The 24673-nt window shown below is 32.8% G+C and overlaps 1 protein-coding gene across 12 annotated transcripts in view; it reads left to right on the top strand.

Annotated features, from left to right (window-relative positions):
• LOC119608058 (protein phosphatase 1 regulatory subunit 12A) overlaps positions 1–22360 on the top strand; it is a 95390-nt gene extending 73030 nt beyond the window's left edge. For 10 of the 12 annotated variants that reach the window (XM_037962309.1, XM_037962307.1, XM_037962312.1 and 7 more), the window contains 6 exons: positions 1902–2085; positions 6046–7320; positions 12106–12232; positions 12304–12627; positions 12702–12811; positions 22221–22360. In XM_037962309.1, the coding sequence (XP_037818237.1) occupies positions 1902–2085; positions 6046–7320; positions 12106–12232; positions 12304–12627; positions 12702–12811; positions 22221–22292 (2092 nt within the window). In that variant the 3' untranslated portion in view covers positions 22293–22360. The remainder of the gene's footprint in view (positions 1–1901; positions 2086–6045; positions 7321–12105; positions 12233–12303; positions 12628–12701; positions 12812–22220) is intronic. The other 2 variants (XM_037962317.1, XM_037962316.1) reach the window with 1 other exon arrangement.
• The last annotated feature ends 2313 nt before the right edge of the window (positions 22361–24673 follow it).

The following is a 24673-nucleotide window of genomic DNA, read 5'->3' as shown; positions in this document are numbered from 1 at the left end:
TCCGAAAATCACTTTTTCTGAATAATAAAGCTATCGGGATATAGTACGACTATGTTTTTTGTGCAAACAAATCATTCTAGCAAATTTTTTCCGGATCGGTCTATAATTGGAAATAGCTCCCATATAAGATTCACTTCAAAAAATCACTTAAATATATATACATATATATTTCATTATCAAGTAAAGCTATCTTGATAAAATTCTACACAAATATGTTTTGTGTAGATACATATGAATTACTCTATGAAATTTTTCCGGAGAGGCCCGTAATTGGTCATAGCTCCTATATGAAGTCCACTTCCGAAAATCACTTAAACCCACATATTTCATTAATTAATAAATCTATTGGAGTAAAATTCGACTTGATTTTTTTTTTTGCATATAAATCATTATATGAAATTTTTTCCTGATCGGTCCATAATTGGTCACAACTCCCATATAAGGACCATTTCCGAAAATTACTTAAACGTATTTTGTATTTTGTATTTTGTATATAAAAATATTTAAGTTTCGGCATACCCAGCAGTTCGACGGGACAGTCCCGAACTGACCACTTAACTTACCACTTGTGGTGGCCCCTAGCCACCTGACTACCCAGGTGACCAACCATTTTAACATGGGCTTGTCCTACGAGGAAGTCAATCGTCACTCTACACCCTACAAAGATACAGTAAAGAGACGATTGCCTCCGCTCTCGCTTACAAAGGGGACACTAAAGTGACGACTGTCTTCATTCTCGTTTACAAAGAGTTTATTTGTGACGAAAGGCCAAAAACATACGAATTGGAGGTGGTAAGATATTAATGGAACTAAAATTTAAAAATTTCAAGTGTCTACTCTCTAGAATACTATGGGACAATAATGTGACGATTGACCCGAAAGATATAAATTTGAGTCAACCAGATGGTGGCACATTAGTAGAAAGTAACAATCATTTCTCCAAAAGATGGGTAAAATAACTACTTTCGGAAGTACAAAAAAAAAAAAAAAAAAACAACTTTTAAGAGTATAATCTCTAGGTTACTTGAGGACAGTAAAGAGACGACTGTCTCCGCTCCCGCTTACAAAGAGGACACTAAAGTGACGACTGTCTTCATTCTCGATTACAAAGGGTACATTCGTGACGAATGACCCAAAACATACGAATTACGATCATCCAGGTGGTTAACTATTAGTGGAAATTACTGTCTTTTTCGTATGCATTGACTCTTTGTCGAACTGCTGGGTAGGCGAATGTAGCACTCTAACTTATTATAAAACATTTTTCAAAATTGTCACTTTTAAAGAACATTTTGCAAAATTCTCTCTTTTTTTTTAAATTTCTCTTTTTATAAACAATTTTTCAAAAATATCTCTTATTTATATACATTTTTCAAAAATGTATCTTCTTTTAAAGAGAATTTGTGAAAAAAAATCTTCTTTTTTTTAAATTCCTCTTTTTATAGAAAATTTAAAAAAAAAATTATTTTTTTATAGAAAATTTAAAAAAAAAAAAATATTTTTTTATAGAAAACTTTCTTAAAAATTTCTCTTATTTATATAATTTTTTTCAAAAATTTCTTCTCTTTTTATAGAAAATTTTTCAAAATTCTCTCTAGATTTTCTCTTTTTATAGAAAAATTTTCGAAATTCTCTCTTTTTATAGAAAAATTTTCAAAATTCTCTCTTTTTAGAGAAAAATTTTTAAAATTTCTGATTTTTTTATAGGAAAATTTTAAAAAATTTCTCTTTAGTTCAAAACAAATTTAAAAAAAATAAAAATAACGATTTAATACCCTTTGGCTTAAAAACAAAAAACATTTTTAATTGATTTGTTCTAATAGCACGTTAAATTTTTTGTTTTAATACCCATTATTAAAAAAACAACAACTAATTCTCTTCCATTTCTCTTCAAAATTTAGATCTTTCGTACCACCGGTACGTGACGAAGAAAGTGAAACACAACGTAAGGCACATGCTAAACGTGTACGTGAAACGAGACGTTCAACACAGGGTGTAACCCTCGATGAAATCAAGAGTGCCGAAGAATTGGTGAAAAAGAAAAATTCCACCATGAACAATAATAACAATAACAATAGCAGCAGTGTAAGTATTTTATTTAATTTTAAATAATTTAAAAATTTAAAAAAAGGAAATTTTTATTCATAATCATTTGTTTTCATATCAAACTCCCATTACATACACATACATTGAGAAAGTTTTACTCCTTTACCTCAAGAAAAAAAAATCATTGAGAAGAAATTCGAAAAAATGTGTCCTTTGTCCTGTTAACAAGAATAATTGTTTTGTTTTTTTAATAACATTAAATCATTTTATCAAATTCATAGTGTTTTTTTTTTGAACACAAAACAAACAATTCAGAAATTCATTTTGATTAAAACATATTCTCACTTTCAACCAACCACCAGCCACCCATCATTATTATCAATCAATCACGCTTATGGAAGCGGTATTATTTTGTTGTTTAAACATTGTTGGGTTTTGTTTTTTTAAGTTTTTTCCCCCTTTTTATATAAATACAATATTTACACTTTTTACAATTAATTATAGAAAAACCAATCACACTTAGACAAACAATTATCATTTAGTTAGCAAATAAAAGGATTTTGGTTAACCCTATGGAATTGGTTGGTTTATCATATCATCCATCCAACTCCAAACACCCATCCACCAGACACCCACTAATTATAATTAATTAACTTCCCTATATTAAGGGTTTGTGGTGTTTTTTTATTGGAATTGTTAATTTAATTTTAAAGTTTTTTTTTTATTGTGATGGTTTGTTTTTTACTAGAAATAATAATACCCATTTTACCCTGTATATTCTACTCATTTACCCGAAATTTTTACAACAACATTATTCATATGATTCTGAAACCAATCAATCAATCGTTTAAACAATCAATTCAAAACATATGCATTGCTGCCTGTATTATAAGCGCAAAAAAAGCAACAGAATTGGCCTTTGCTCTTCTATATAACGAAATCGTTTTCTACGATTTTCTTTTTTGTTCCTTCATATCTTTTATGCTGTTTATATAAAGCTCCACCAAACAAAAGCTATTATTTAAGTTTTTAGTTTAAATTTGAAACAAGAAAAAAAAAATATCCAAAAATAATTTTTAAATAGTTTAGGTTTGTTTTTACCTCTTTCTCTGTCTTTTTAGCCTCATTTGTTATTTCTAGAGTTTTAAATAGTGTGAAATTTCTTTTAAATTAATAGTTATTAAATGAAATAGTTTTATTAAGTATTTATTTTAATTTTTTTTGTAAAATTTATTGAATATTATTTCCCAGTGCATGATTAGGTTTATTTATATTCGTAAACTATATTTTTTATATTTAATACAATATTTTTTTTTCAGTGTGTTAGTTTTGTTCTCCTTTTGTGCATGATTGTTTACAAAAAAAAAAGTTGTTTTTTTTTTTAATTACATACACAATCCAATCGTATTTGAAGCAAAGAGAAAATTTCAACATTTCTATGTATCGAGGATAAATGTCTAGAAAAACAGTTTTGCCGAGAATAGAACTATCATGTCATACTTAACTGTTGTGGGGAAAGGCAACTCTGTTTTGTTCCGATCTTGCTATTAAGACAATATTAAGTCATAAATACAGGTTAATAATTTAAAACCCCAAGTGATGTTGAAACAGACAGCAAACGACGCTCAAATACTTTGATCTCTGGGTCTACTGCTATCAGTGACTACCAGAGAAGTTAAAAACAAAGCCTTCGTTGCGTCGAACTGTTCTAACATTTGTTAGATCAACTTCTATCAGTTTCCTTTCAATTTTAACAAGTATGTTAGTTATTCATCGTTGCCGATTGTTCCCGAGTAACCTGGGGGCAAATTCTGGCATTCGAAAGCGATCTAAAGCACAATGGAGGAATTTGAAAAACATTAGACATTTTGGATCGTTTTCGTATGTCAGAATTAGTCTGCAGGTATTTGATCAAAGTTCCCGGCATATTCTGTGTCTGGTATGCAATCAGGCATGTTTGAATATAGCCTTCCAATGTGTCCAGTATACATTGATGGCGTGTCTATTAACCACCTTTGGCCAGTTCACCTAAAGTTAAGAGCTGTTCGGCTCTTGGTATTTGATCAAAGTTCCCGGCATATTCTGTGTCTGATATGTAATCAGGCATGTTTGAATATAGCCTTCCAATGTGTCCAGTATACATTGATGATGTGTCCTTAAATCACCTTGGGTCAGTTCACCTAAAGTTAGGAGCTTTTCGGTCGTAACTGTCGCCTAATAGGCTTCAAAAGAAGGAATACTGTATATATTTCACAGTTTCCGCGTTTCCACAGCTTTGGTTGGAACTATGGAACTATTAGTTCTACATTTAAATTTTTGTGTTTACACGTACATATATATTTACGGTATAAACAATAATAAAGATGGAAACAGCTGTTTCACTTTTTGTATGTGTTTACATAAAAATACATCCCTGATCTAATGCGACTTGCTTGTTTTATGAATCATTTCAAAAAATGAAGAGAGCCATACGACTGTCCAATTTTGCACCCGTATTTTCTCTCAATGTGTGATGGTTTCATTACATATTGCATTTAGACGATCCCATCCGTTCGTTGAGCTCCCTGCAAAGGTGTTATAATACACTTTTAATCCAAAGAAGTGGACCAAATTACTAGAGCATAAGTTAGAAATGGTCTAATCATGCTTTTCTAAAGCATAATAGGCTTAACGCCCTGCACCGATATGCCTTGATCATCCTATCCTTTATGTGGTATCTCCATTTTAATATCCGTTCAAGAATTACACCCAAGTAATAAACTCTGTAGGTCATCGGTATCTTCTTGGCCAAGAAATATGGTTCAGTGTACTTAAGGACTTTTTCTTGCTTGTGAAAATGCAGATTTTAGTCTCTGGCGGCTTGACATTCAGCCCTCAGCCGACTGATCTCAGATAAAGGCCGTATTCAAGGCCTCTTCTGCCTTTTTACACAAGTAATTTGTATCATTTCCCCCTTGGTGTATTACAACATCATAGCAGACAGGTCTAAGGCCATTGTCGTTTTGAGAACTTGAGGACGCTATAAATCGTGGTTACCTAAAGCAAAGGGGACAAAATTTCATCCTATGGTGAAGCTCGAAACACATTTTTTCTATTTTTAAATCGTACTTCCCGCAGCTAATACATCAATCCATCCATCCATCCAGTTACGGAACGTCCGGACAACATGGAATTGGACTATGGATTATATAAGAGTATTAGTGTGTGAACCTCGAAACACCTTCTTCCTTTTTTATATCGTACATCCCTCAGCTTATCCATCTATCCATTCAGTTACGGAACGCCCGGACAACATGGAATTGGGCTATGTGTGTACGATATTGAAGGCGCATTCGATGTCAATGCATATCGCGAGTGTATATAGTTTAATATCGATCTCCCTTTACATAAGTATTCTTCTTATACTTGAAGTCTTTATTATGTTTTTAAACACACTATCAACTATTCGTTCCAATGGTTAATTTGGAAGCCCAAAATGTCGTTCGATAAGACTTATGAACTAGGGTCAATAGAAATAGCAAATTTCTAACCCTTGAGTACGATAGATTAAAAGGTCGAAACGCTTTCCAGTTTTTGCACTATCCCTACGACGTTTGAGAATTCCAAAGTTTTGAACAAAGGAGGAGTCTTCCTATTATCGTGATTTCCTTTTCTGATTTTAATATGTAAATTAATTTCAGAAACAACCTCATGGAAAAGTTCTTTCCCGGCAAAAAATGTTTCTAGACATTAATCTTTACAACATACGAATTATTTTTCACTATTAAATCAACGTTTCCTAAAAAATATATAAAAAATTATTTATTTCTCTACACATTTATTAAGACTTGAAACCCATTTCAGTATTTGAGACCTTGAAATCTAAAGATCAATCCATCGTTTAAAATTAACGAGGAATTTACTTTTCACAAATATTTTTTACCCTTTTTGTTGTATATTCTTTTTTAATTGTCACAAAAACACACAATGTTTTACTTTGTTAAATCAATTAATTAACAGAATGAAATGCAAGCAAATGTTACAAATGAAACGACAACAACAACAACAACATCAACCACCACTCCAATAACAGCAACAACAATAGAACAAGATTTAAGTAAAGAACAAGAACAAAAACAGAGCCAACTACAAAAATCAGAAGAAACAGATGAAATTGATAAGGAAACGAATACAAGTAAAACGAAAGAAGTAAACAGCGAACAAACTGAAGATGTAGAAGAAGATATAACGGCTTCATTTACCATAATAGCACCCAGTTCGGTAACAAAGGCAAGACCAGCATCGTTAATTGTTACCGCCACCAGTTCAACTTCTAAAGAGTTGAGTCATAATGATGAAGAAGTTAGTGCCACCTTTGTAATGCCACAACGTAAAGAATCACGAACACCTACACCAACCACTGAAAATGTGGAAACTACTTTGGTGGTTAAACCGGTATTAAAGGATAACTCACCCACTAGAGAAGTGGTGGATAAGAAAATGAATAAATTACTACAAGAAGAAGATGGCAATGAAAAGTATTCAAAATCTTCAACGCACAATAAAGAAAATGAAAATTATGAAAATAAAAAGACTGAACCGCCGCCTCTGCCGGATGTGGAATTAATGGAGTCTAACAGCAACCAACAGCCATTAAATAAAATAACAACTTCACAACGTGCCCAATCAAGCGAACGCATACGAACGGCCTTCTTTAATCCTTTACCTTTGGTTACACAAAACACCACTTTAACCACAAACACAAATGTCAATTCCAATTCGTCAGCCAACTCCTCGAACACCACACCAACGCTAGATAGTCCAGTACGCTTGCGGGACAAGCGTTCGCTTTTTGATCTTGACAATGCCAGCTCCCAAACTCTGGCCGATAAACTACGTACCGAAGCGAATAAATATTGTTACGATGAAAAACGTTGTGGTATGTTTGCAGCCGAAACCTCTGCTATACATGACATCAGTTTAGAACGTGATACTTCCGCGTCGCCCTTATTAGGAGGAGTAGGTGCTGGTGGTTCTGTGGGATCGGCTAATACCTCCTCTTATAATTACAATACACGACGTAGTTTGGATTCATCTTCGTTGCCAAATTCTCCTTTACACACACGCGATAGAGAGGCGGCTGGTAGTGATACCTCTTCCACAACTTCAACAATAACAAGTGTTGGTGCTGGTGGGGCCGCTGGAAGTGGCGGAAATGTTGGTGGTAGTTTTAATAATATTTTAGCAGCAGATCGCAGACCATCATGGCGTTTAAAATTTGATTCTGGTTCTAAGGTATGATTCAATACAATACACAACAACAAATAACACTTAAAACTAGAGATTATAAACAAATCGTTTAATATATAACGAAGGGTTTAAAGTTTATTATACAGTTATCCTTTGTTAAAAGTATGCTAGACTTTTGTTGCGTTATATATGAAACCTTTTGTTTTGTCCACAGTTTAAAATTTAGTTTCAAAAACACTGTTTTACACAAAAACACTTTTAGACAAAATTTACGTTCGTTTTCGTTAAAACTATTACCAATGAAATTGAAAAATAAATAAGTTTTTCTTTTTATAAATGTGCGTCCTTACGCATGCTGTATGTTTTTTATCTACTTAATATACAATTGATCAACTAAATATGCGTTATTATTATGTTTTCTATATAAAATTTTATAAATAATTATGATTTCTTTAGGCCTTTTATTTATATGTTTAAAACAAATTCTTCTTTATCAGCTTTTCCATCGCCATACAAAGTTCTTCATTATTTATCGTTTTTTCGTAATTAACATTTTCGTACTAATTTTATAAATTTTCCAAAATTTTCTTGTTATTAACATAAAACTAATTCGTATTTTATTTGTAGTTCTTTGTTGCTTTTGCTTTATTTATTGTTTATCTTTACTAATCTATTTAAAACTATTCTAAATAAACATTTGATTTCATTGAAATTCGTTTCATTTACTTTTACTTTATGTATTTTCATCTAAATGTTGTGCATTGATCATTTCGTTTCTATTTTTCTTTATTTTTTTAAATTATTTTTAAAATTAGTTTGTAGTTTTTTATAATTATTGACTTCTTTTTTGTTTTTTGGTAGTTGTTAGTGTATTTTTTGTCAAAAATAATGAATTTTTTTATTGATAAAAATTGTATATAGTATTTTTTCGAAAGCAGTAGTTTGTAGAGCTTTAGATTTTCAAAATTTAAGTAAAATTGAAATTGGCCACAAAGATTACAAAAAGTTAACCTAACATTTTGTGTTTGACCAGATGAATTGGAATTTCTGTTATACAGGTTGTCCCTTTTCACACCCTTCGATTTGTTCTGTAAAAACTGGAGGATGGTTCAAACTAGCATCGACTAAGTTGAATCAAAACTATTCAGTCGCACAAAAAACATTTATTTGGCTATTGTTTAGACGGATATAACCATCAGTTCATTTAAAATGGAACTACCTACCTTGGAGACAACTTCGTTATAATAACTTCTGCAGTAATCGTTATATGATAGATATAATTTCCTGACATTACAGTCACATGATTTCTGACATTCTACAGGGGGTTTCAGAGGATTATCTCACTCTTACGTATCCATAGAGTCGCTTATAAAACAAATGTTTAAACTAAGAAAGTGAAGTGAATTGTCGTTTCCACGACAATTGGATTTTCGCTCCTGAAAGACCCGAGTCATACTCGGTCAAAGATTGTCAACCCAACGACAGCTGTATCACAATCGACCACAATCGAACTGTTACAACAACAAAGAAAGTGAAGCCTCCTGATTTTCTTAGAGAATCAAATGACTTGAATACAGTTTAGATGCCTTATCAAATAGGTTACTTAAGTGTTATGTCCCACAAAAAGGTCCACTCGAAGACCGTGAAGTATATTATGGTTTCATTCGTTGAAAGTGAAGATTCAGAAATAGAGAAACAAAACAATAGAAAAACCGAAAGAACATAAAGAGAGAGTAGGAGACAGATCAATTCACAAGGGTTCTCAAGAGGGCCTAAATCTGCCTACAAACCCCAGTCGAAGAAATTACTAATTCCCCTGATAAAATCAAGAAGACTGCGAATAGGTTCGGCATGGAACGTATTTCCTAGCCATTTCAGCAAACTTTATGCTCAAACGTCTATAGTTCTTCAGCATCTTCGCATAACCTACAATAGACCACCTGTCGAGAGCTAATAATGGCTCCAATGCCAAGAGATACACACCTTTCAACTTTATTGAGCATCTTCTGTCCTTTCTAAAAGCATCCCACCAGAAGTCAGAAAAGGCCCGACAACCAGTGTGTGAATCCAATTAAACATCTGCTTGTCCTAGAAGGAAGTCAATCGTCACTCTATAGATTACAAAAGGAAGTAGTGGGAGTAGGCTGGTCCTACTATTTACTTTCAATACATGGCAATAAACCTTTGCCCTTATGTTATTAAGTATATACTTTCTATATTATTTGGGGACGGTAAGGTGACGACTGTCTTCGCTCTAGCTAAACGTACACTAAAGTGACGACCTTCACTATCGTTTAGAAGAAAGTCAATCGTCATCCCATAGATTGTAAAGAGAAGGCTAGTCCTAAGAAGTCAATACATAACAATGAACCTTTTCCCTTATGTTATTAAGTATCTACTCTCAAGCTGACGACTGTCTCCGCTCTCGCTTACAAAACGTAATCTAAAGTGACGATGGTCTTCACTCTCGTTTAGAAAGAATACATTCGTGATGAAACACGAATTAGAGTCAACCATATAGTTAGACGTTAGTGGAAATAACTGTAAATTTTGGATGCTCTTTGACTCTTTGTGAACTGCATATGCAATATAGACACCATCACCCACGCTATAGTAGTAATAGTACCGATTCTATTCCATATGGACTAAAAGAACCAACCTTAAAATTTGATCATACTAAAAGTTCCTCATTCTGTCGTCTATTTGTTCTTAGAGTCACTCTCACAGAACAATATCAGTTCCTTATGTATATACGATGATTTAACCCTAAAAGATGTCTGAATGTCCTAATTTACAAATATTCTCAAGCCCTGGTAAAGAATACAGCCTGGAACGGGAAATACTACAATATTTCGAGCATTTAATACCGACTTCTAGGGGTAGGCCAATTGGAGATTCCTTTAAAAAGGTGGAATTTGCAGATAGTATTCTGCATATAGATTTATTATAAAATTTTCCTCTCCTAGCACAAGCTTAAAATTAACACAATAATGTTATAACTCAACAATTGTGGTCTATAAGTAGAGCTTATATAGGCAAATAAGAAAAAGAGATAATATTGAAGCAAAACTGAGGTTTGGTTTCCGAAATTATTTAGATTTAGATATAGAAATAATTTGGTTAGAAGTTCGGAATCTTCGCTATAATCTCCAATTTCACAAAACTGCTAATTGCCATGATTAAACCTAAAATATTGCATGGGTTGCACCTAGCAATGTTTCCCAGCTCATCATGGAATCTACTTCTGAGACTCCATATTCTAGGGCAACGGCAATAATATCAATTGTTTCTAGCTCATCAATAGCCTCGCATTACCTACAGAAGATTGGCATGAGATTACCCCTTTAACTAAGTAATAAAAGTGCTAATGGAACATCTATCCAGTCTAATAAGTATCTATGTTGAGATTTCATCTATTCTTTTCCGTAAGACCTCTGATACCTTTGAAAAATGGACTGTAAACCATTTTTCTGTTACAGGACTGGTTGTCAATGTCCCGACATTTTTCAGAGATCATCCTATAAAAATGTTCCTTCTATTTAAGTCAAGGTTCGAACCTTCTCTTCTTCCGCTACATCATTTTTACATTCTACGGCTAGACACGTCATAAATTGTAACCTCAATCCCCAGATCGCTAGGAACTTTAGAAATTTCAAATTGAGATCTGAAGTGATAAATTGCACATCTATAACCAAACTAATTAAAGCGTTGAGAAAGTTAAATCGCCTTAAATCTATTACGATTACGATTTAAACTGAAAAAACATGTTTTTGAGACCTTATAAAAGCGGGCAGACATCTTTATCTCTTAAAATCGGTAATGTCGTTTGAAATTACAATTCGTCAGCTTCAAAGTAAAGGTTTAACCTATGCCATAGCTTCGTCATATTTCGAGGTATCTTAAAGCAACTATAAATCCCCAAAAATTTTATATTGCAAAAACTTTATCGGACGATATCTTCCCAAGTGCAACAGATTTTTAAAAGGATTTTTATGAGAAAAATGTTAACAATTTGAGGCAACAAATTGTATAAGTTTATCACAGAAAGTAAAATGGAGATAAACCTTTATTTTTAAGTCTACAGATTGGACTTTTAAGATGATATAACAGATTTTATCAACAAGCAGGTCTTTGCACAGTTACAACGACTCAAATATAGACAAAAGCGAGGATTTTTCAGTTTTTAAGACACGATATCTCATAAACGTGATGTGAGAAGGCCAGAATCAGTCTGATTTGGATTTAGAGATACATAATCCTTTAGATAAGTATATTTAGGTCTCCGGGTTAAAAATTTCTTGACCTTCGTTGCCCAAAAAATAATTCCTGATTAAGTAATTATCGCCGATAACTTTGAATGGTTGTAAAAATTGAAATATCGAAAATACAAACAATAACATTATAAAAGTATATACTTTTCCCAAATAATCCAATAATATTTAGTAATAAAATGCTACTTTTTAGATAGAATAATACCAAACAAATCTCAAAATACTAAAATCGGTTATGGTGCAGCAACAAATTAAACCAAAAATACTACTCAATTTTAAACCAAAATAAAAATAAATAATATCCCTCTAATGAATGTAGTAGAGTTTGCAAATTACCAAATATTTTTAATTAACAAAAGAAGAGAAAAAAGTTAAACTACTACTAAACTAAATAAAGCATAATTTACATAAATAAAAAATACACAACATACTCTTACTTACAGAAAAGATAAATTTAATTTTTTATTAAAATTTATAAATCATATTTATTAAGTTTCATATTGTAATTCTTAAGTATTAAATAAATTTTAATATATAATTATTTTACAATAAAAAACAGTTTAAACTGGAAGATGCTACCAGCGGAAATACATATCCACCGAATAATAGCACTATAATACCAAGTGCTCCAGCTGTTATAGCTGCTGCTAATTCCATGTCACAGCGAAGAGTTAACAGTTCTAATAGTAAGTTTAGTATTTATTTTTTAATGTCCATCTATAACAATAATAACAATTTTCTTTTATCCACTTCCCAGTTTCTTCTTCCAATCAATCGTTGAATTCAATTGGTCGACCAGTCTCGGCACCACCGACTAGTAATTTAAGCAATAATAGTACTACTACAGCTAGTTCTAACACCTCCAACACTAGTTCCAGCAGCCACTCTAACAACGATGATAAACTTAATGACAATAGTTCCAGCAGTAGTAGTTTCACATCATATCCATCACGTCGTTCTACTACTACAGCCACATCGACTACATCGTTAACACCCGATTCGCAAACAACTGGTACAAGCACTTCGAATACGGTTAACACCTCAACATCAAATCTTCACAGCAGCAATAATGATGATAAAGGTAAGACGGCTTCATTAAGTTCTTTTTAATTTAACCTCTAAGTTAAATGCTTCTTTATCTCTTGCTTTTTACAGATAATGACAAGGAAAATGATAATCGCAGTGCTTTAGCAACACAGGCTGTTATTCAGCGAAGAAGAAAACCAAAACGTCGCTCAACTGGTGTTGTACATATCGATATGGATGTAAGTTTTGCATACCATTTTTATAATTTTATATTTTTTTATTTATTTGCTATCTACTGTTCTATAGTCCAGACTATTGACTGTTCTATAGTCCAGACTATAAACTGTTCTATAGTCCAAACTATAAACTGTTCTATAGTCCAAACTATAAACTTTTCTATAGTCCAAACTGTAGACTGTTCTATAGTCCAGACTATTGACTGTTCTATAGTCTAGACTATTGACTGTTCTATAGTCTAGACTATAGACGGTTCTATAGTCCAGACTATAGACGGTTCTATAGTCCAGACTATAGACGGTTCTATAGTCCAGACTATAGACGGTTCTATAGTCCAGACTATAGACGGTTCTATAGTCCAGACTATAGACTGTTCTATAGTCCAGACTATAGACGGTTCTATAGTCCAGACTATAGACGGTTCTATAGTCCAGACTATAGACTGTTCTATAGTCCAGACTATAGACTGTTCTATAGTCCAGACTATAGCCTGTTCTATAGTCCAGACTATAGACTGTTCTATAGTCCAGCCTATAGACTGTTCTATAGTCCAGACTTTAGACTATTCTATAGTTCCGACTATAGACTGTTCTATAGTCCAGACTTTAGACTGTTTTATAGTCCCGACTTTAGACTATTCTATAGTTCCGACTATAGACTATTTTTTAGTCCAGACTATAGACGGTTCTATAGTCCAGACTATAGACGGTTCTATAGTCCAGACTATAGACGGTTCTATAGTCCAGACTATAGACGGTTCTATAGTCCAGACTATAACCGGTTCTATAGTCCAGACTATAGCCGGTTCTATAGTCCGGACTATAGCCGGTTCTATAGTCCAGACTATAGCCGGTTCTATAGTCCGGACTATAGCCGGTTCTATAGTCCAGACTATAGCCGGTTCTATAGTCCAGACTATAGCCGGTTCTATAGTCCAGACTATAGCCGGTTCTATAGTCCAGACTATAGCCGGTTCTATAGTCCAGACTATAGCCGGTTCTATAGTCCAGACTATAGCCGGTTCTATAGTCCAGACTATAGACGGTTCTATAGTCCAGACTATAGACGGTTCTATAGTCCAGACTATAGACGGTTCTATAGTCCAGACTATAGACGGTTCTATAGTCCAGACTATAGACGGTTCTATAGTCCAGACTATAGACGGTTCTATAGTCCAGACTATAGACGGTTCTATAGTCCAGACTATAGACGGTTCTATAGTCCAGACTATAGACGATTCTATAGTCCAGACTATAGACGGTTCTATAGTCCAGACTATAGACGGTTCTATAGTCCAGACTATAGACGGTTCTATAGTCCAGACTATAGACGGTTCTATAGTCCAGACTATAGACGGTTCTATAGTCCAGACTATAGACGGTTCTATAGTCCAGACTATAGACGGTTCTATAGTCCAGACTATAGACGGTTCTATAGTCCAGACTATAGACGGTTCTATAGTCCAGACTATAGACGGTTCTATAGTCCAGACTATAGACGGTTCTATAGTCCAGACTATAGACGGTTCTATAGTCCAGACTATAGACGGTTCTATAGTCCAGACTATAGACGGTTCTATAGTCCAGACTATAGACGGTTCTATAGTCCAGACTATAGACGGTTCTATAGTCCAGACTATAGACGGTTCTATAGTCCAGACTATAGACGGTTCTATAGTCCAGACTATAGACGGTTCTATAGTCCAGACTATCGACGGTTCTATAGTCCAGACTATAGACGGTTCTATAGTCCAGACTATCGACGGTTCTATAGTCCAGACTATAGACGGTTCTATAGTCCAGACTATAGACGGTTCTATAGTCCAGACTATAGACGGTTCTATAGTCCAGACTATAGACGGTTCTATAGTCCAGACTATAGACGGTTCTATAGTCCAGACTATAGACGGTTCTATAGTCCAGACTATAGACTGTTCTATAGTCCAGACTATAGACGGTTCTATAGTCCAGACTATAGACGGTTCTATAGTCCAGACTATAGACGGTTCTATAGTCCAGACTATAGACGGTTCTATAGTCCAGACTATAGACGGTTCTATAGTCCAGACTATAGACGGTTCTATAGTCCAGACTATAGACGGTTCTATAGTCCAGACTATAGACGGTTCTATAGTCCAGACTATAGACTGTTCTATAGTCCAGACTATAGACTGTTCTATAGTCCAGACTATAGACTGTTCTATAGTCCAGACTATAGACTGTTCTATAGTCCAGACTATAGACTGTTCTATAGTCCAGACTATAGACTGTTCTACAGTCCAGACTATAGACTGTTCTATAGTCCAGACTATATATTGTTCTATAGTCCAGACTATAGACTGTTCTATAGTCCAGACTATAGACTGTTCTATAGTCCAGACTATAGACTGTTCTATAGTCCAGACTATAGACTGTTCTATAGTCCAGACTATAGACTGTTCTATAGTCCAGACTGTAGACTGTTCTATAGTCCAGACTATAGACTGTTCTATAGTCCAGACTATAGACTGTTCTATAGTCCAGACTATAGACTGTTCTATAGTCCAGACTGTAGACTGTTCTATAGTCCAGACTGTAGACTGTTCTATAGTCCAGACTATAGACTGTTCTATAGTCCAGACTATAGACTGTTCTATAGTCCAGACTATAGACTGTTCTATAGTCCAGACTACAGACTGTTCTATAGTCCAGACTATAGACTGTTCTATAGTCCAGACTATAGACTATTCTATAGTCCAGACTATAGACTGTTCTATAGTCCAGACTATAGACTGTTCTATAGTCCAGACTATAGACTGTTCTATAGTCCAGACTATAGACTGTTCTATAGTCCAGACTATAGACTGTTCTATAGTCCAGACTATAGACTGTTCTATAGTCCAGACTATAGACTGTTCCACAGTGGGGCAGAATGGAAATTTTTTGGAAATAAATCTGGCATTTCTAAACGGCTGATCCGATCGGGATAAAATTTGGCGTGAGCGTAGCCAAGGAGTATTCGAGTTTAAGTTTTGAAGATGAACCCTGCAGATGCCCCAGGGACGGCGCTGTGGCGGCTCAAAGTAGGGTACCTACGACATGTAAAATTTTTAAACTCGTGCCATTTTTTTGTTTTTCACCCAAATACAAAGATTTTTATATTTTGTGAAAGCGCTCGACGAGATCTTGAAAAAACATGCTTGGACATACTACTTATCTCTTATAATATCCGAGTTATAGGCATTTAAAAATTTAGTGATACAAAATTTACCATACCTTGGTCCGCCTTTTTTTGAATACCGGGCGTAATTTTGGACCAAATGGACTCAATTTTTTCTTGTTAGTTAGACAACAAAATTTCCAATAATATACAAAAAATTTCAGATCAATATCATTTACAGATCCAAAAATATACGTTTTTTAATTTAAAAATTCAAAAATTTTTAGATTTTTGGCGTTTTTTTGCCAAAAATGTGTCTTAACTCTTTTATCAATAAAATAAAATTTTTATTAAGAACATATAACAATTTTATAGTTTTCTAAAATGTATCTTTACGCAGAACGCTTTGGCGTAAAAAACTAGTCCTATTTTTTGAAAATGTTGCCACTGCGTCCTTCCGAATATGACCTATTTTTTATCAAAACTTCAACTTTGGGCGACATGTTCTAAAATCCCAAAGCTGGGATCAGAAAACTGAAAGCAGTTTTGGAAACCTCAATATGTTTTCTATTTACTCCAAAAGTATTTTCCCAGCCCTGAAAGAAATGTGGACCCTATGGGCAAAAAAGTAAAAAATCCCATTTTTTGGATTTTCATTCCTATTTTTGGGATTTGCGGGATGCCCTTTGACCTTTTCAATTTTTTTTTGCATATTCTTATTTGAAATGACAAATTTAACAAGCGTTGAAAATTTCATTGAGTTTTGTTCATAAATAAAGATTTTGTCATATATTACATATTTGTTTTATTTCTAAAACTATGATTTATATCAAAATTTTAATAGGATCGCAAATAGCTACAACAATTTAGTCCATATTTATCCCTTAATATCATTTTTTAGTTAGATATGGAAATTCTCGACCCTTTACAAAAAATTTCAAGCCAATATCTCAATTACATTCAAAAATATGTTCATTTAAACCTGTGTCCTTTAATTTCATCTTTTTCATATTTTAGTATTAAGTATGACAGAACATACATTTGGTGTTGAATAAAATATTTGGACAATTTTTAAAAATTATTTAGTTAATTATTTTATTATAATATTGTATATAAAATAAAAAAAAATATAATTTTATTATGAGCCACGCACAACAACACCTAAATCATTTGTACTACCGGAACTTGAAAGTGGTTTGTCGATGTTTAATCCCATCTGAACTTTAAATTCTTCTTGGATTCTGCTTTTTTCCGCAGCTCTCAGTTCTTTCAATTCTTCATTATTTTTTGTTGATTTAGTAGGATAGTTTGTTTTTTTTTCCTGGATCGCCTTGTATGATGGAAATATATTGTGTCCTTTTTCATGCAGAGCTTTCCTTAATATTTGGTACTTATTTCGACTGAGACCCAGTTCCAACATAAGCGCTATTGCTTCCTCTTCAGTAAAACTTGATTATGATGTTGGAGTTGGTATACTTTCCACAATTCGCTTAAGTCGTTTTGGTGATGCATTAGGAAGAATAGTTGCAATATGTACGACATCCATATGTTGGTTTTCCTTTTTCAGCATTTCGTTAAATGTATCAGCAATTTCCTCATTTGAGATTGAAAAAAGTTTTTGTGTGACCCTCTTTTTTTTTACCTTGAACATAAGTCTTCGTATGACTTGCAAGGCGCTCCTATTGATGTGTTGTAAATTGAGATTTCCGTAGTAGTTTCCATCCAACTACAAAATTTTAATCGAAATTTCTTTTGATTTCCATCCACAGACTTACTTTTTACATCAAAAAGTTTCAAAAAGTTTTCAATTTTTGATATGCCCGTTTTGTCTACTTTTCTACTATATGTAGTTTTTATATAATTTGAAATGTCTTCAATTCTTTCTGGCCCTTTTGAAGATATACTCCATAAAACGGAACACAACTCTTCGTACTTTAATGTAATCTTCATTGTAGATTTATTAAATATGGTACTTAAAATCTGAGAAGTTTACTTATATACCAATTCTTGTCATTTCCGATACAGGTATTCCAAAGTAAAAAATTACGAATTGTCTACCTATTAACATTTAGGACTATATTACTATAACCTGTAATTCAGTCATTGATATTTCTTATTAGTGAATGAATCGAAATTATCATTACCTGTACATTTTTACCTACATGATCATAAACGAAACAGAACGAAATGATCTGTCGAAAAAATTTAGGTAAAAAATAGTTATAAATTTTTGAAAATTTAAGCATAATAGGACCTTTCAGTTATAAGGATAAGCAAACAAATAGAAAATAGGTAAATATAAGATTTAAATATGTGCTGTCATACTTAATACTAAAATATGAAAAAGATGAAATTAAAGGACACAGGTTTAAATGAACATATTTTTGAATGTAATTGAGATATTGGCTTGAAATTTTTTGTAAAGGGTCGAGAATTTCCATATCTAAATAAAAAATTATATTAAGGGATAAATATGGACTAAATTGTTGTAGCTATATGCGATCCTATTAAAATTTTGATATAAATCATAGTTTTAGAAATTAAACAAATATGTAATATATGACAAAATCTTTATTTATGAACAAAACTCAATGAAATTTTCAACGCTTGTTAAATTTGTCATTTCAAATAAGAATATACAAAAAAAAAATTGAAAAGGTCAAAGGGCATCCCGCAATTCCCAAAAATAGGAATGAAAATCCCAAAAATGGGATTTTTTATTTTTTTGCCCATAGGGTCCACATTTCTTTCAGGGCTGGGAAAATACTTTTGGAGTAAATAGAAAACATATTGAGGTTTCCAAAACTGCTTTCAGTTTTCTGATCCCAGCTTTGGGATTTTAGAACATGTCGCCCAAAGTTGAAGTTTTGATAAAAAATAGGTCATATTCGGAAGGACGCAGTGGCAACATTTTCAAAAAATAGGACTAGTTTTTACGCCAAAGCGTTCTGCGTAAAGATACCTTTTAGAAAACTATAAAATTGTTATATGTTCTTAATAAAAATTTTATTTTATTAATAAAAGAGTTAAGACACATTTTTGGCAAAAAAACGCCAAAAATCTAAAAATTTTTGAATTTTTAAATTAAAAAACGTATATTTTTGGATCTGTAAATGATATTGATCTGAAATTTTTTGTATATTATTGGAAATTTTGTTGTCTAACTAACAAGAAAAAATTGAGTCCATTTGGTCCAAAATTACGCCCGGTATTCAAAAAAAGGCGGACCAAGGTATGGTAAATTTTGTATCACTAAATTTTTAAATGCCTATAACTCGGATATTATAAGAGATAAGTAGTATGTCCAAGCATGTTTTTTCAAGATCTCGTCGAGCGCTTTCACAAAATATAAAAATCTTTGTATTTGGGTGAAAAACAAAAAAATGGCACGAGTTTAAAAATTTTACATGTCGTAGGTACCCTACTTTGAGCCGCCACAGCGCCGTCCCTGGGGCATATGCAGGGTTCATCTTCAAAACTTAAACTCGAATACTCCTTGGCTATGCTCACGCCAAATTTTATCCCGATCGGATCAGCCGTTTAGAAATGCCAGATTTATTTCCAAAAAATTTCCATTCTGCCCCACTGTGTGTTCTATAGTCCAGACTATAGACTGTTCTATAGTCCAGACTATAGACTGTTCTATAGTCCAGACTATAGACTGTTCTATAGTCCAGACTATAGACTGTTCTATAGTCCAGACTATAGACTGTTCTATAGTCCAGACTATAGACTGTTCTATAGTCCAGACTATAGACTGTTCTATAGTCCAGACTATAGACTGTTCTATAGTCCAGACTATAGACTGTTCTATAGTCCAGACTATAGACTGTTCTATAGTCCAGACTATAGACTGTTCTATAGTCCAGACTATAGACTGTTCTATAGTCCAGACTATAGACTGTTCTATAGTCCAGACTATAGACTGTTCTATAGTCCAGACTATAGACTGTTCTATAGTCCAGACTATAGACTGTTCTATAGTCCAGACTATAGACTGTTCTATAGTCCAGACTATAGACTGTTCTATAGTCCAGACTATAGACTGTTCTATAGTCCAGACTATAGACTGTTCTATAGTCCAGACTATAGACTGTTCTATAGTCCAGACTATAGACTGTTCTATAGTCCAGACTATAGACTGTTCTATAGTCCAGACTATAGACTGTTCTATAGTCCAGACTATAGACTGTTCTATAGTCCAGACTATAGACTGTTCTATAGTCCAGACTATAGACTGTTCTATAGTCCAGACTATAGACTGTTCTATAGTCCAGACTATAGACTGTTCTATAGTCCAGACTATAGACTGTTCTATAGTCCAGACTATAGACTGTTCTATAGTCCAGACTATAGACTGTTCTATAGTCCAGACTATAGACTGTTCTATAGTCCAGACTATAGACTGTTCTATAGTCCAGACTATAGACTGTTCTATAGTCCAGACTATAGACTGTTCTATAGTCCAGACTATAGACTGTTTATAGTCCAGACTATAGACTGTTCTATAGTCCAGACTATAGACTGTTTATAGTCCAGACTATAGACTGTTCTATAGTCCAGACTATAGACTGTTCTACAGTCCAGACTATAGACTGTTCTATAGTCCAGACTATAGACTGTTCTATAGTCCAGACTATAGACTGTTCTATAGTCCAGACTATAGACTGTTCTATAGTCCAGACTATAGACTGTTCTATAGTCCAGACTATAGACTGTTCTATAGTCCAGACTATAGACTGTTCTATAGTCCAGACTATAGACTGTTCTATAGTCCAGACTATAGACTGTTCTATAGTCCAGACTATAGACTGTTCTATAGTCCAGACTATAGACTGTTCTATAGTCCAGACTATAGACTGTTCTATAGTCCAGACTATAGACTGTTCTATAGTCCAGACTATAGACTGTTCTATAGTCCAGACTATAGACTGTTCTATAGTCCAGACTATAGACTGTTCTATAGTCCAGACTATAGACTGATGTTCTATAGTCCAGACTATAGACTTATAGACTGTTCTATAGTCCAGACTATAGACTGTTCTATAGTCCAGACTATAGACTGTTCTATAGTCCAGACTATAGACTGTTCTATAGTCCAGACTATAGACTGTTCTATAGTCCAGACTATAGACTGTTCTATAGTCCAGACTATAGACTGTTCTATAGTCCAGACTATAGACTGTTCTATAGTCCAGACTATAGACTGTTCTATAGTCCAGACTATAGACTGATCTATTGTCCAGACTATAGACTGTTCTATAGTCCAGACTATAGACTGTTCTATAGTCCAGGCTATAGATTGTTCTATAGTCCAGGCTATAGATTGTTTTTTAGTTCAGACTATAGATTGGTTTTAGTCCAGGCAATAGAATGTTCCGTAGTCACTGCTAGATTATTTTATAGTTAAAGTGTGGTAGTCAGGACTGTACTGTATTCCAAACTATGGACTCTTCCATAGACAAGACTATAAACTTTTCTATAGTGAGGAATATAAACTCGTCTATAGTCAATTTGTTTTAAAGTCAAAATTCAGACTGTCCTAAAAAAGTCAAGTTGTATCAACATACGAACATTTTATAATATTCCAGTTGTTAAAAACAATTTTTCTTTTATTAATGGTTATTAACTATCGATTAAAGTAGAGTAGTAAAGAATTTTTATGATCGTTAGTGTTTTGAGTGTGCAATATAACGGTCTCTGCAAGAGCCACAGACAGTTATTCACATACTTCAAGATTAATTTCTTAATTTAAACCACAGTGTTAGCTGGACGAGAAATAAAATATTTTTAATTATATCTCGTTAATAGATTTCCCCATTTTTATTTTCTTTTTTGTTCCTTTCAAAAGATCAAAGTAAAGTTTAATAAACTGTTATAAGCTAAACAATTATTTTTATAGAAATTTTCTTTACATTAGATTAAAAAAGTATTGGTTTTTCCAAATCACGTTTGTATTGTACGTGAAGAAATATTTAAATAAAACACATGGTCAATATTAATGTTTTGTTTTTTTCTATTTTTGTTTCATCTGCTTCACAAATCCCATAAAACATTTGCTTTTGCTGATTTTAATATTGACCTTGACTTTGTTAGTTGAAATAAAATTTTACGATATAATCTTTACATATAATTATTGTGTCGATTTTATTTACGTTTATGTAAACTATTTTCATTTTATTACTTACGTCAATATTTAAAATTGAATTATTTATTTTTCTTTTAAAAATTTTTGTTTCATGTTATTTATTTATTTATTATTTTCTGTTACAGGAATTAGATCCAGAGAAGCAAGATTCTGCCAATGATAATGAAGAAAAAGAGAAAGAGGTGAGTGATTCGTAGTTATTTTAATTGATTTACATTTTTACATAAATTTTGTAAATTTTTATAAAAATGAATGCAAATTTCTTTCACCGGCTGTTTAAAGTGTTTATTTATATTTTTAGTTTAGTGTAAATTTTTAAAAATGTATATTTGATAAATTACTATATAAAAATATTTATGGATTTGCGATTATTGTTAAAAATAATACAATTTGATAAATGGCGCAGTTTTTAAAAATAATGAATTATAAGATATTTATTATATTTGATTTTAAAAATGAACATTTTACTATAATTTATGATTTTCGAAAAAATAAAAATATTTATTGAAAAATTTATTTACGGACATAGTCAATAGTTATATACGGAATACTCTCGATTGTTTTCTAGTCAAAACTATAGACTGTTCTATAGTACAGATTATAGTTTGTTCTCCAGTCCAGACAATAGACTATTGTATAGTCCAAACAGTAGACAATTCTATAGTTCCATAGTACAGATAGTCTATAGTCTAGACTATTCTATAGTCCAGACTATTGACTATTCTATAGTCCATACTATAGATTATTCTGCAGTTCAAACTATATACTATTATATAGTCAAGACTATAGACTATTGCATAGTCCAAACTATAGACTATTGCATAGTACAAACTATAGACTATTCTATAGTCCAGACTATAGACTATTCTATAGTCAAGACTATAGGCTATTCTATAGTCCAGACTATAGACTATTCTATAGTCCAGACTATAGACTATTCTATAGTCGGGACTATAGACTATTCTATAGTCGGGACTATAGACCAGTCTATAGACTATTCTATAGTCGGGACTATAGACCAGTCTATAGACTATTCTATAGTCGGGACTATAGACCAGTCTATAGACTATTCTATAGTCCAAACTATAGTCCAGACTATAGACTATTCTATAGTCCAGACTATAGACTATTCTATAGTCCAGACTATAGACTATTCTATAGTCCAGACTATAGACTATTCTATAGTCCAAACTATATACTATTCTATAGTCCAAACTATATACTATTCTATAGTCCAGACTATAGACTATTCTATAGTCCAGACTATAGACTATTCTATAGTCCAGACTATAGACTATTCTATGGTCCAGACTATAGACTATTCTATAGTCCAAACTATAGACTATTCTATAGTCCAGACTATAGACTATTCTATAGTCCAGACTATAGACTATTCTATAGTCCAGACTATAGACTATTCTATAGTCCAGACTATAGACTATTCTATAGTCCAGACTATAACTATTCTATAGTCCAGACTATAGACTATTCTATAGTCCAAACTATAGACTATTCTATAGTCCAGACTATAGACTATTCTATAGTCCAGACTATAGACTATTCTATAGTCCAGACTATAGACTATTCTATAGTCCAGACTATAGACTATTCTATAGTCCAGACTATAGACTATTCTATAGTCCAGACTATAGACTATTCTATAGTCCAGACTATAGACTATTCTATAGTCCAGACTATAGACTATTCTATAGTCCAGACTATAGACTATTCTATAGTCCAGACTATAGACTATTCTATAGTCCAGACTATAGACTATTCTATAGTCCAGACTATAGACTATTCTATAGTCCAGACTATAGACTATTCTATAGTCCAGACTATAGACTATTCTATAGTCCAGACTATAGACTATTCTATAGTCCAGACTATAGACTATTCTATAGTCCAGACTATAGACTATTCTATAGTCCAGACTATAGACTATTCTATAGTCCAGACTATAGACTATTCTATAGTCCAGACTATAGACTATTCTATAGTCCAGACTATAGACTATTCTATAGTCCAGACTATAGACTATTCTATAGTCCAGACTATAGACTATTCTATAGTCCAAACTATAGACTATTCTATAGTCCAAACTATAGACTATTCTATAGTCCAAACTATAGACTATTCTATAGTCCAGACTATAGACTATTCTATAGTCCAGACTATAGACTATTCTATAGTCCAGACTATAGACTATTCTATAGTCCAGACTATAGACTATTCTATAGTCCAGACTATAGACTATTCTATAGTCCAGACTATAGACTATTCTATAGTCCAGACTATAGACTATTCTATAGTCCAGACTATAGACTATTCTATAGTCCAGACTATAGACTATTCTATAGTCCAGACTATAGACTATTCTATAGTCCAGACTATAGATATCCAGACTATAGACTATTCTATAGTCCAGACTATAGACTATTCTATTGTCCAGACTATAGACTATTCTATAGTCCAGACTATAGACTATTCTATAGTCCAGACTATAGACTATTCTATAGTCCAGACTATAGACTATTCTATAGTCCAGACTATAGACTATTCTATAGTCCAGACTATA

Source organism: Lucilia sericata, unplaced genomic scaffold (genome assembly GCF_015586225.1).
Source record: "Lucilia sericata isolate MDLA Ls3-8-SP2 unplaced genomic scaffold, ASM1558622v1 Contig000782F_arrow, whole genome shotgun sequence".
NCBI classification, from domain to species: domain Eukaryota; kingdom Metazoa; phylum Arthropoda; class Insecta; order Diptera; family Calliphoridae; genus Lucilia; species Lucilia sericata.
Note: the sequence above shows the minus strand (reverse complement) of the source record. Positions and strands in the feature narration are given on the sequence as shown.